The sequence below is a fragment of the Talpa europaea genome, assembly GCF_964194135.1.
Source record: "Talpa europaea genome assembly, chromosome: 6".
NCBI lineage: Eukaryota > Metazoa > Chordata > Mammalia > Eulipotyphla > Talpidae > Talpa > Talpa europaea.
The window spans coordinates 58,742,206-58,756,990 of NC_140072.1; the positions used below are offsets into that span (position 1 = coordinate 58,742,206).

The 14,785-nt window shown below is 33.2% G+C and overlaps 1 protein-coding gene across 1 annotated transcript in view; it reads right to left on the minus strand.

Moving 5' to 3' along the window:
- Positions 1 to 14,785, minus strand: part of APLF (aprataxin and PNKP like factor) — a gene marked incomplete at both ends in the record, with an annotated part of 62,356 nt that overhangs the window by 30,782 nt on the left and 16,789 nt on the right. Inside the window, 4 exons of the mRNA XM_084235936.1 lie at positions 2,579 to 2,760; positions 10,915 to 11,047; positions 11,338 to 11,485; positions 12,185 to 12,357. Coding sequence (XP_084092062.1) covers positions 2,579 to 2,760; positions 10,915 to 11,047; positions 11,338 to 11,485; positions 12,185 to 12,357 — 636 coding nt within the window. The remainder of the gene's footprint in view (positions 1 to 2,578; positions 2,761 to 10,914; positions 11,048 to 11,337; positions 11,486 to 12,184; positions 12,358 to 14,785) is intronic.

Consider the following 14,785-nt stretch of genomic DNA (forward strand, 5'->3'; position numbering starts at 1 on the left):
TGTATCTGGTTCATTCCTACTGCTCTCCTGTTAACATTCATGTGACAGCATTTCTTTTAGGAACCCTTCCATAGGAATCCTCCAGCTGGCTTAAGTAGTTGTCCTCAAGTCTCCATTAAAAAAAAAAAAAATCAATGTACTGTCATATTATTTAATAATTTTGAATCATGTTTCCCACAAGACTGTGGATCCTTATCAACTATGTCTTATTCATCTTTTAATCCCAGATTCTAGAACACTGCCTTCTATATAACAAAAAGGCTACTTAATGTAACGATTCTTAGAACAGTCTTTGAAGTAAAAAAAAAAAAATCAGATTTTGAATATCAACTTTGCCATTTTCTATCCTTTAACCTCCTTGAACAAGTTGATTTCAACTTTCAGAGCTGCAGGTCCCCTAATCTATAAACCAATGAGATTATCAAACTATTTTCTAGAATTTTTTAAAACTTAAATGACATAAATATATGCAGTACTGGGTCTAGCCTAGAGTAAGTGCTCACTAAAAGGTTATGTTTTTTCAGTTGTTGCTATTAATAGCATTATCAATGCCACTATATTACTACTACTAGCTTAATGAAAACTTGAATGATTGAATAAAAAGATGTTTCAGTGGGACTGATAAAGGTCAGGCTATAAAATGATACTGCCCCAAATGGCCAATTAAGATATAGCCACATAAGTAAGAGTTACATCCTCCATCTCCCCTGAAGAAATATGACTAAGACTCCACAGCCGGCATCTATATACAAAGAAGTGAGATACCTAATAGCCAGTTTATTCACTTCAACAGTTAATACCATAGGGGAAAACTACATATACAGACAGAGCAGGCAGTGTAACTGGAAATGATTCTCACTGACAAAGCATTCCCCTACACATGCTCTATATACTCACCTCCAAATAATATGGATATCATAGAATTCTCTCTCACTTTAGCCCTGATTTTCTGCTACTAGACAGCTTTCATAGATTTGCCCCCATTGCTGCAAACCAAGCAAGTTCTACTCTCCCCAACTGCTGTATCTACTGCTTCCTGCTCTTAAGAACATTTTTATCTTTTCAATATTCTTTTAGTCATCAGGAACATCTTGCACATTTGTCTGCTTCTTTTTGGCCTCACTACTCTCATTTTAGTTCAGACCTTCATTTCCTGTGGCCTCCTGTGACAGTTTCTTAGGTGGCTCCTGGCTCCATCTTACATATCACTGCTAGACACTGCTGACCACATGACTCTCTCACCTAAAATTTACTTTCCAAAATTCTCTGAAGCCATAAAACACAGTCCTAATTTTTTTTAAAGATTTATTTAATTATGCATACAAGAGCTAGGATACAGACCAGAGATGCACGGGGTGAGAGAATTCACCAGAGACAGAGCGGGGAACAGAACAGGCAGAGTGACTGAAGTACACTGCTGAGGGGAGCAACGGGCGAGCCAGGAGAGGTCTGCTGCACCATGTGGGTTGCTCCCTGGCCGGCAGGGGATCCAACTGGTGCTGCAGAAGCTGCAGATTGCTTCATAGTGCGGTGCTTAACCCCTTGCATCACCAGGGAGGCCCATCTAATTTCTTTTTCAACCGTCATCCTGATCTGCTCCTCAGCCTATTTCAGTAGCTTCGTCACCCAGCTATATCTACATCCACACACATTCACATGGGCATGCATAAGACATTCCAGCATAGGTGTACATTCATGGACCAGATTACATGTGCACTCACTGACAATACTCCTCCTCGCCACTTGCTAAGAGGCCAGCCATCTTTTCAACACCTAAATCAAAAACCTCCTTCAAAGAGGTTAAATAATTACCTTTCCTTGCCTCCCTCCCTTATGGTGTATAGCTGCTGCATCTCAATCATCCCAGTGCACACTAGTCTAAAACTATTCCCACTCCCTGGGCTCTCACTGAAAAGATGGGAACCCACAGAGTTCAATCAAAAGCCTACAAAGACCTGAAAATGGTCATCTCCTCTCTTTGAAGGGGAAAAATATCTGAACTTTCTAGCATGAGGCCACCTCTATAGTTTCTTTTTCCTTCTCTCTTTAAATGCTTCTAATCAATAAGCCTCATTTTCTTTAACTATTCTGTGTTCAAGTGCTTACTATAGCCAAACCATTTCAGTGAGTTGGTAAAAACTGAATGAAGAAAGAAAATGTTTATAAATACTGTTTATCAGCTCAGAAGTAATCCTGCAACAGGCAAGTCCATCAGTAGTTGTTCTCTTCAAAGTTACTGAGAAAAATGTGATTATGTCCTTTCAAGAAAAATTCAGTCTGGGAATGCCAATATTATAGAAGACACCAATATTCAGAATGGGGGTACCAAAGTCTGACCAAAGTCAAGACACCTTTTTCTAGTCTGAAACTATCTAAATTAAATAGTTTTCTTTTCTACAATGCAAGTACTATTAAATATTAGTTTCAGTAAGCCAAAATAAAATCTGTTTTAGTTTCTATTTTCACAAACATAAATGATAAAAAGTAGTTTTGGCTTCGTTGTATATAACATATAATTAATTCCTATCTCCAATACCCGGCAAAAAAAAATCAGATAATGATTTTTTTTAAAAATCACCTTTGATGAAATGACAGACTCTTCCTGATAAGCATCTCTGCATTTTTTCCCTGTGTCTTGCTCTGCTGATGTGCCTTCTGAACTTTCCGATGAAATTAATCGCATTCTTCTTTGCTGTGTTATGTTTCCTTGGGTTTTATTTTTGCAGATTCCCATTTTTCCACTTTCCTGAATATTATTATCTTAAACACACACACCAAGAAAAAAAAAGAATAAAATTATTTCCTGTGAGTTCAAATGTTAAGTATTCACACCAAAAAAAAAAAAAAGAAAAAGAAAAAGGCAAATAAAATTAAAGATTTATTTATATTAATGCCAACTTAAAAACACTTGGAAATCTCAAGTATTGATCAGCACAATGGCCAAGAGCTCCAGCCCTGGAGTCAGCCAGGCCATGACCAGTGTAGGTTCCATCCTTTAACTGTTTTACCTCATATCATCTGGAAATTATGAATTATAATAACTCATAGAGTTATTAAGAGGAACAAATGAGGTACAAGATATAAACTATCCAGTATAGTACTTGACATATGTTAGTATCCTAATATTTTATTTTATTATTGATTTTCTCTAACAGTCTGACATATAGCTATTTTACAGATAGTACTGAGCCTCTAATGTCCAGTGAGAGATTCAATTTTTTTAGATAAAAATTAAGAATCCAAAATAACACAAATGGGAGAGTGACCTCTACAAATGTCTATGAAGGAAATAATTCTCAATAACAATGGACACTATCCCATAAAATATTTACCCAAATTCGCTATGGTTGGCAAACCTCAGTATTATAGTCTGTCAAAAAAATGCATGGACTGTCTAATTGGGAGTTGGTAAAAAAAAACAACTACTCGTTTTCAGAGGGAAATCTTCACAGCTAATGTCTGAATGGAAACTTCAAGGCAGAGACTTTATGTGCCTTGGTCATGTTCCCCTATTATGTCTCCAGTACGTAGAACTGTGCCTAGCACAAACTGGTACTCAAAAAACAGTTTAACTAAATGAATTGTGAACATAAATATTTTTTCCTGTTTCCATGAGAGACTGAATAGAGGTATGTAAGAAATCCATAGTCACTATATGTTCTAAAGTAAAGATTAGCAAACTTTCTATAAAAAGCCAGAGAATTATTATTTTAAGCTTTGCAGACCATGCAGTATCTGTCACAACTAAATAATTCTGCCTTTGTACCATGAAAGCAGGCAGGGACAATACATACATGGATAAGGATGGCTATGTTCCAATAAAACTTTATTTACAAAAACAAGCGGTAGATAGGATTTGACTCAGAACAACTGTAAAGAATATTCAAGTGGCGTGAAATTAATATTCCTTCATTTCTTTCAGAAAGAAATACTAATAAAATAACGTCCACATTATTAAACAGGAAAATCAAGTATCAATATAAACACTGTAAGAGTAAACTAACCAATAACTAAACTTTACCTAAATTATTTAAATATTTATTTTTAATCTGAATTAGGAAGCATTTCCTATCATTTTAGAAACTGAGAAATAGAACTAAACAGAATTATACAACTTAATGCCACAAATGATGAAATATTACACCGGCTATGGATCAGTGGAACCAAGTTAAGTAATGAATTAATGATATTTCTCACTGTGCTAAAAATTAAAAAATGTAAATTAATTAAGACACAGCTTCTGCAAAAATGGTTTGCCAAATGCCAACTTTTATATCACACATGTATATAAAATTCTAAAATTAAATATATATATATAATATAACATTCTCCCAAATTCCAAATTCATTACTATAAATATTCCTTCCAAGGACACAGCTAACTTCTTTTTTGATGCCATATGTTCAATGCAGCATTAGCTACATTAGCTAAGTTATGGAAACAGTATAAGTGCCCAAAAATAGAAGCAGTGCATATACAATGGAATATTACTCTGCTTTAAAAAAAGTTGAACTCTTAACTATATGCAACAACATGGATAGAATTAGAGGGGATTACACTAAGCAAAGTAGATCAGAAAGAGAAAGACAAATACCAGATGATTTAATTCATATATGAAAAATAAAGGAAAACAAAACAAAACAAATCCTTGAACTCTGACCACAGAACTAAGGTTACCAGGAAAGGAAGTTAAGAGGTGGGGAGGGGAAAGGGAGGAGGGAACCCAGTGGACTGTGGTAGAGGATTATGGGGCTTTGTTGGTGGGTATGGGATGAAAATATAGTTTGTAAAGGTGTGAACCTATATACCTAAAACATATATAGTATTATAAACAAACATTACCTCAATACACATAATTTTTTAAATAAATAAAATAAATCAGCTTATTTTAATTATTATTAATTGCATTTACTTACATGAGCTGTAACACTATTGTCTTATGAATGATGGCTCAATGTATGCATATGTCATTAAAAATTATATACATCCAGAATTACACTCCAAAAGAACCACTGCTAAGTTATACTAACAACTTGATGGGATCCTTCTCAACTTTTCTTAAGTTTAAGCAACTATATCTACAAATACATATACATAAACACACATAGGGCTAAAGGTATAAATGTTATTATTTATGTGGGATCAATACCTACAAATTAGAATTTCTGGATCAAATTTTGGTTGTATTCTTAAACACTTAAGAGGTAGCAGCAAAAAAACTTTAATAGGCTATACCAATTTATACTTCCACCAGCTATTCAATAATAACCATTCTGTCAGCATTGGGTATTGTAAGTTACTTAGATTTTGATAAGTTTAATGAGCAAATTGTTGATTGTTTCCATTTACATTTTCCTATCTTGTAATAGATATTTATTGACTATTTGTATATTTTCTTCTGTTGCATATCAATGCACCAAATTTCTTCTCTTTTGTTACTAAGTAGACACTTACTAAAAACCTTCCTTTATGAACTCTCCTACATTGCTGGTGGGAGTGCAAACTGGTCCAGCCACTATGAAAAGCTGTCTGGAGGTTCCTCAGTCTACTAAAAATGGAGCTACCATATGACCCAGAAATCCCAGGGATCTACCCAGAGGACACAAAAATATTTATTCAAAAGAACACTTGTACCCCTATGTTTATTGCAGCACTATTTACAATAGGTAAAACCTGGAAACAACCCAAATGCGCAAAAATAGATGACAGGATCAAGAAGACGTGGTATATATACACAATAGAATATTATTCTGCAATCAAAAAAAGATAAACACATGCCATTCTCAGTGGATGGAGATAGAAGGAATTACACTCAGTGAAATAAGTCAGAAGGAAAAAGAAAAATATTGGATGGTTCCTCTTATAGCAGGAAAATAGGGGAACCAAATAAGACATCAGTATAAAAAAAAAACAGTACAAAACACCATAAAGCAAAAACAGACAATTATAAATCAGAGACATACTGCAGGGGAGGAGGAGGGAGAGGGATCACAGGGAGGGAGGGAGGAACACAGGGGACTGTGGTGATGGTGCACAGGTATATTGGTGAAGAAAATTCTATGGGGACTACAACTGAGGGGGTGGAGGGAAGCAAATATTGTTTAAAAATGAATACGCAGATATTGTTTAAAAATGGTGGCGCAGAGGTTGAGCGCTGGGCTTCGAGGCTGGTTCGTTCCCCGGCCTCCGGGGAGGGTCCCACAAAAAAAAAAAAAAAAACAATGCTGTTAAAAATAAATTGTAAAAATAATAAATAAATAAATAAACAAAAACCTTTCTTTATAAATGTGGAACATAATATCTCCAGTATTTCTGTCAGCCTGTTATTTGCCTCTGACCTTGCTTATTGTGTCTTTCCATACAAATATTTTTTCATTTTTTTTTTCATTTTTAATCTAGACTAATTGGTCAATTTTTATCTATGATTCTAGGCTCCTTATCATCTTAAGATGTCTTAATCCTAAGAACACCGACCAGAAGAAATAAAAACATTTTCTCGGGGCCTCCCCTGGTAGTGCAGCGGTTGAGCGCTGGGCTGCGAAGCTGCCCGCAGCCTCTGCAGCGCCAGTTCGATCCCCAGCCACCAGCGAGGGTCCCACATGGCGTGCAGACCTCTCCTGTCTTGCCTGCTGCTCCCCTCAGCAGTGTATTTCATCACTCTGCCTGTTCTGTTCCCCGCTCTGGCTCTGGTGAATTATCTCACCCTCCCATGCTTCTGACTGTACCCCATGCTTGTATAAATAAATAAATAAATAAATCTTTAAAAAAAGAAAAAAACATTTTCCTCTGATTTTCTTCAAATGCTTAATAATTTTAATTTTTACATTGAGATTTTTAATTCAATAGAAATTTATTTATGAATAATGTGTAAGGTAGTTTTCTAATATATTTTCTTCCACACAGAAAGCTAATTTCCTCAGTATCATTTATAACAATAATGCATCCTTTCCCTGACAACTTGAACTGATCATATTCAATATATTAAATGTACATTATTTTGATCTGTTTCTGGGTGTTTCTTTTTTATTGGACTAACTTATCTATTCTATGCCAGAACTACCAACTACAAAAGTAAGCCCAGATTGTGATGTTGCAAAGTTCTATAAAGAAACAAATATTTGTTATTCAAACAGTCTTTGAGCATACATGGAAAACCTCCTAATTCATTTTATACAATTCTGACATAGCTCTTACACCATAATCAAACTAGATGTCACACATGGAGAAAAATAATAACCATACTAATCCATATAGATACAAATGTTATAAATATTGGGAAATCTAACCTAATGGAGCATAAAAATAACAAGCCATCATGATAAAGTTACCCTATTCCAGGAACACAAGTATGGTACAATATTAGGCAATCTACCAACATCATTAATTATATTAACACATAAAAATGCAAAAAAAGTTTTCAGGAAAGTCAACAATTTTTCCAAAAAAACAAAAAAGTAATATTAAACATCTTAAACATGTAAAGGGAATCAGACTAATTGATACAGGTCATATTAAATGCTGAAACACTAACTGAATTCCCACAAGATAAGTTTTATCAGCCAAATAAGTTTTATCCATTTTCATTTAAAATTTACAGACCTCTCTTTTCTCTCCTGCTGTTCCCCTTAGCAGTGTACCAGTAGATATGTTAGTCCTGCTCCCCACTCTGTCTCTGGTGAATCCTCTCACCCACATGCCCGCTCCTCTAGCCTACACCCCAGTTCTTGCATGTATAAATAAAATAAATCTTTAAAAATAAATAAAATAACAAAATTTGCAGTCTTGTTCATGAAATAAAAATGATAAAAAACTAAAAAGTAGTAGATAAGAAGAGTCAAAACTGTAATTCAACTGTATAGCTATTAAATCCAAGAGGCTCAAAAATTATTAGAATTAATTAGACAACTTAGCAGGGTTGCTGGAAATAAATGAAATATATAGAACCACTAGTGCTTTAAGTTAATTTTGAACTAAAGTTAAAACAATATTATTTTAATGTTTATAGTATGCATTGTATTGTCTCAGAAAATATTCAAAGTAAAAAATTAAACACTGACCAAATAGTTTGGAAACTGCTTTGATCTCTATCACCACTTTCCATGACTCCATGTTGGAGGGTGGGAAGATGGGCGAAAAAGTGCCACAGACTAAAATGATATCAGTAAAAATATAAAAGCCCTCTATTCAAATCTAGCAAGAGGGCCATAATTTAGGAATTGACATATCCTGGGACCTACAAGTTTGAAGGAATAGACAATTGGAAGCTGAGAGAGGAGAAGCTCTGACAAATATCTTCATTTCCCAATCATTAAAGGACAAGAAGAAAATTGGTAACATCCAAGGACTAGTATTGGGGGCACAGAAAATAAAATAAACTAGAACTGAACTAGCTGAAAAACAGAAAAAACAGCCTCATCACAGAAAACACTCACATATATTTAAAGATTAAACCAAGAGTTAAAATAAGAACAGTTCCAGGAGAGAATGCAAGAAAATATTTAAAAAGGAAAAAACAAAACCACTAAAACAGACAGAGGGTAAATTTAAGTGACATGGTTCAGACCATGGGCTTTAAAGCCAGACAGAGCTAGGTCTCAATTACAGCTCTGCCATTAATTATGTGACACTAGATAAGTCACTGGACATCAATTAATGTTATTTGTCCTACACCTAAGGACAGAGAATCTTCCAAAATATGGCTGGCTCCAGATAATCAAAACAAATACCAATGAACACATACAAACCTCCCAAAATAGAATAGAATAACCTACATCTAAATGTGTCTAAATCTGGATGATATAGTACTTAAACAAACAAAACAGCAATATTTTTTTCAAAACCACACATCAAATAAAAGTGTAATCATTCCAAACTTTAATTAACTAGATTCAAGTCCTAAATTTCTAAATCTTTGTCTATAAAGGAATTAAATAAACTGAATTTACTCTTACAAGTACTCCTCTACAGTCTAAGTTTTTAAGAATCCAAAGACTCTTTCCTATCCTATTTTGTAGCTTTTGTATTTTAATTATCATACACTATTCCAGAACAAGCCATTGTCAAATTACTCTTATTTGTGAAATATTCAAAAGTGTACCTGATATTTTATATGGTGTACATATCAAGTTAAAGTTAATACTATTTATAATTTGAAGCACAACGTATTTTGGACAATTATAAGTAATATAATAGTGGCAGCACAGAAGCAGTTACAATACAAAACAAACTGAAAGAAAAGGACTTGTTTACAGGGATCAGTTACACTGGTCCAATATTGGGTCAAGACAGCTATTCTTTCTTATTAGAGAAATTATTCCACTGAAGGAAAGTGCTGCCCCTCTTTATTTCCATCTCTCATTTCCTTTCTGCAGGCTAAGGATAACCACACATAATGAAAAATAGCAGTGTTAAATATATCATACCTGTGCAATGGGAGTGGGGGGATAGAAACCACTGTACTAGAATAAAACTCTTAGCAAGAAATCTTAGATTTAGATATGAAAACTCCCCAAATTAAAGCAATTATACATGATATGCTAAACCACTGCAATCCTACTATAATCCAAAGTAGCATCAAATAACGAATTCTTATATATTTAGACATTTGATTAAAAAAAAATTTAGAAGACTGACCACTATGCTGAATACAAAAAGGATATTATTAAGTATACATTGTGTTGTTGATTTATAAAAAGAATGTTCAGAGTAAGCAGGCAGAGTAGATTGATTGGACTAATACAAAACTACTATAAATTTTGGATAAAACATTAAAAAGCAACTATTTGAAAGCACTGAACAGTGACCAAAAAAGCTAAACTGCAAAAGAATCTAACATTGAAAAATTAACCACAACTCGGGAAGTTTGTGGATTTGTGAGTTTACTGGTATTTTTCTACAAAGGAAATAATTTTACAATTTCATTAAGGATAATGATACAGTTGCAATCTTAATGGCTTAACTGGCCAGAAGACAGACTCTGAGGTTTGCAGAGCTGCTTAGGGATAAAAATCCCATGAGGTAAAGATGTCTCGGAGGGGCAAATAACCAAAATCTACCATAAAATCCCTCCAATCATTTGCTGCCTGATAAACCATGTGTGCCTGGGGGAAACCCTGGAAGTCAAAGAAAAAGCAGCAGCCTAAAGCTGAAAGAACTAAGCTTATACTGCAGCTGCTGTACACAACAGTGTCTGAAACAGAGTTTAGGGTATGAATTAATTGACTATTGGAAGAAAATTGCATGTTTGCCTAATACACATATCATTTGTTAGAAAAATAGTATTTATTCATAGGAAAGAAATAGTTTTAAATCTCTACGATATATCATTAATAACATCTAATGTTCAATAGCAAAGCACTAAATATGAGAAAAAGAAAAATGAGACCCATATTTTTAAAAAAAAGCAGTTAACTAAACCTGAGATGACTGGAAGGCTACAAATAAAACACTGGTTACACAAGACAATGTAACAAACATTTCAATCATCTTGAATCAGTAGGAATATACAGCAGATGACATAAATCATTGTGGTATTGTGTGTACTAGGACACAGGTCACCTCTTTGAATCCCTCAGCACATTAAGACTGTATGCCTGGCACTTTTAGAAATGTAATCAAATATATTTAAAAAACTCTTATCTGGCTGGCCTTTTATCTTGGACATTACACCAACTGATATATTCGCAAATTTACAATAATACGGTAAGTCTAGCAATAAGATAAATGACACTTGTTAACAGGATGGTGTTAGATAAATGGCCTAAAAATAGCTTATGTTTTAAATGAGACTTCATGCAAAACATCTAAAAAAAAAAAAGATTTGGTTAATTTATATATTTCACAACCACTACACTATCTCTAATTATTTAGAAAAACTTTCAAGTTTTGTTTAATGTTTCTTGAAATAAAACCCACCTTCACTAATGACTGGTACTTGAAGATTCTGATCACTAACATTTTCTGTTAACATCCACGTTGGAAGGATTCTTTTCCTCTGGCCAGGATTTGGCTGTTGCTTACTGAAATTTGTACATTTACCTAGGAAAGACTAAAAAGGTACCTACATATTAATTACTAAAATTTATCATGCATCCAAAATTATTTCTTTGCATTAAACTACCAGTAAACATTTGCAACTACTGACTGAGTTAAATTTCTATAAGATAGAAATTTATTATCTTAATTTATTAGCCAAATTGATGGAATAGCATGATATTCTCTACATTTGACTTAAAAATAATAATGCTAAAAATATTGCCATCATATTTAGAAATTCAGGTTTCTTTTCCCACCTCAAAAGGAACGGCCTATAAATGAATGAGACCTCAAATTTCTCACCACACTATTTTCTATAGCAGTCTGGGTCTCAGCTATTTCTGGGCTTCTTTCCCACTGCGGGGCACCCATTGTCTCATCAGGCAAATTCATCAGGGAAGATTTTGGTGTTTCATTCAAAATATCATCTTCATCAAGCATTTGACTGTTTCTATGAAATAAAATAAAAATTTATTTAAAAATCATTTAAATTTAAGAAATTTCTGTTGCCTACTAGGTAGATTACAAATGTGATTCTCACAAGTACCCTGAACTGAGTTGTGCTCCTTTTCGAGGACTTATCAAGACCCCCAAAGTAATTACAGTATACTAGAATAAAATATGCACACTAGCACATGTTCTTCACCTCCTGCTCAGTATATTATTTACTGCACTGCTCACTGTCATAAAATTCTTCCTGTAGGGAATATTTGACTATAATTATCTAGAATAAATTTAACAATAAAAAATCCAATTTCAGAACAAAATTTTATTTAGCATTCAGTTCTAAACAAGTACAAATTATTCTATTATGCCTTTATTTAAATATAAACACTGTTATACTGTGATACAGATATATTTTTAATTTATCTTCAAATACTTCTATAAGCAATCAGTCATCACAAGATTTATAATGTAATATTACCAGAATTCGTTGGAATGAAAAAAATAAAAGCTTGGAAATGTATCTAAATCTAGTATAGTAAAAGCAATAGTTTTCTAGAAACACATACACAAGCACTCATACTTGTAATTTTTGTCACCAGTGTAGTTTAATTTTAGAATGGTTTCTACTGACGCATTTGTGGATGGAGGAAGGATTAGATAACAAATACCTATTACTTCATCATATTCTATCAGGCAATCTTACCTTAAAGTATATTCCATTTCTGTTTCAGAATATGTAGAAAAAACACAGAAAATGTATTTGTCAACTAACAAAGAAAATCTATCTCCAGGATTCAGCCAGTGCCATAGATTTGTCTTCAATGGTAAGAGCTGGCTCTTCTCGGAAGACTGATAAAAACATGGATTTGTGTGTATCTAGAAAATATTAAAAGAATACAGTGATGCTGTAGTTCAAATTTATGACAAAAATATAACTAAATATGAACTGATTCAAAATTTTGACAGCAAAACAATATAAAAATAATTTGTTACAGGACTAAAAAACCTAGTAAATTTGGTGCTTACAGATACCACAGTTATTATCTACACAAAAAAAGAAAAAAGCTCTATTTCCCATTTCCTCTAAGAATAACAGGGAAAGGGCAAAGTTATTAATTAACTGGTTATAAGATACTTCTGTTTAATTGAGATAAATGGACATTGGAAAGAGAAACATGAAAATTAATTCTCAGTATGGAAACTATACCCCAACTTCCATGTTTAAAATTTACTAATCCTCTGGAATTGGCTAGCTTCTTTTCCACTTATTTTCACCAAATAATTTCTAACTATCATTCAAAAATGAGAAACTATATGAAGGAAGATTCTGATCAAATCTTTCAAGCAAACAGCACAACTTTTTAGCTCTTCACTAAGGGATCTTATTTTGTTTGAAACTACCACTATGAAATCATTGTCGATATTCAAATTACAAGTCCTAAATATAACTCAACTTCAATATCCACTGTTTTGAGTCATGTTTGTCACTGACTCCTTCCATGTTAGCAAAGATAATGAGAGTCATCTCTTTAACTAATACCTATTGACAGGCACTTTAAGATGCCCAATTTGAATCCATTTTGAAAGGTCATTATTATCACTTGATTCTTAAAATAAATATGCTTTATAATATTAAAAAAGCTAACTACACTAAAACAGATCTGTGGATTATTAATGGAATCTCACATAGAGCAACTCCCCCTACCAAACACCCACCCAATCTACTTTATAGTTTCAATGAGACTGTTTCTACAGACATCAAAAGCCTCTCCAGTATAGCAAAGTAATTATCACCCTGGCATAAGAAATATGTTGAACATTCTAAATTTTCCAATTATACTTCATAACATAGCTTAAAATACAACTATATTTCCATACATCAAAACCTTTTCTGATCCTCATCATTTAAAAATTTGCATATATTAAGGTATGTTTTATTTACCCTGAATTTGAACAGGCTAGAATTCAGTATAAATGAAGGGATTAAAAACTTCTGTCCCTATTGTAAAAAATATTTGCTATGAAAGAATTATAGAAGTTTATAAAAGGTGTGTTTAGTGTATTTCAAAATTCTAGGAATGTGTCACTCTTTTTTCCCTTTTATCTTTTTTCAACAAATTTATTTTCAATAGGAAACTTCATTAATATTTTTACTAAATTTACTTTGATTTTGTTAAAATCTTAAGCCTTTATAGAATGCAAACTAAAAAATTATAAACAAGTTGAGACTACTGCTATAGGACATTAAGCAAATAGTGTTAACTTTGGGTTATTATTTATTTTTTATTTTAAGCCCATATCTATGGAAAATTACTATAGCATTTCAGGGGTAAATGCAGTATATTTTGATGGACTCTATTACATATTAAAACACACCCAAATCATCCATTTATTGAACATTCACAATGTTCAAACTGTTCTCCCACTCCATCTAAATGTCAAATTCCATATCATTTACCTCTGAAGTATCTATTTCTTGCATCTATTTCTTTTTACCATGTGACCACCCTATTTCAAGCTCTTGCTTGTGTTTCTTGTTTGTACTAACATCACATCAGTCTACCTGTTTTCATTAACCTTACCATTTCCTCATTATTCTTTTATATCTCCTCGTGTAAAGCCTCTGTGGGATCCCCCCACCCAATATTCAAAAAACACAGCAGTGAAAGCGTTCCTAAACCTACAGTGGTCTCCATCGTCTTCTACTTCCTATTCCAAAATCTTCCATCTATAATACACACAATCTTTGATCCAATCATAAAGGTCTGCTCAAATATTTACTAGAGCTTAAAATGTCCTACTCCACTCACCTTTTCACTTGAACAGTTTGAACTGTTCAGTTCTTATCAGGTCAAAGATCACCTATAAATCATCTGGTAAATCACCACTAAACTATAAGGTCCACAAGTACTGATAATTCTATCTAAAACAGCTCTCACAGCCTGTGACTAAAATGACTAAAGAGGCTTCTAACAGAATAAATCAATTTTCCAACTGAATTCACTGGTGAATAATCTCAGGAAAGACCCAGATGTTTACTATAGTAGTAAGACTTGAAATCTAACATGTTTACTAAAACTGTTACCTTAAATAATTGTCACCCTAAAAATCATTTGAATTCCATTCTTCTAAGATATTAGGTCACATGATTTCTAGAGATTAAAATCTAAACTATTAGGTAAACTAAAATTTTAATGACCCCACTATGATTTTCTAAAAAGCTCCTGGCAGCAAGCGGTTGAGCACATGAACTTAGTAGTTTTCAAAATCCCAAGAACATCATATAAGTAACTTTGTCATTTCA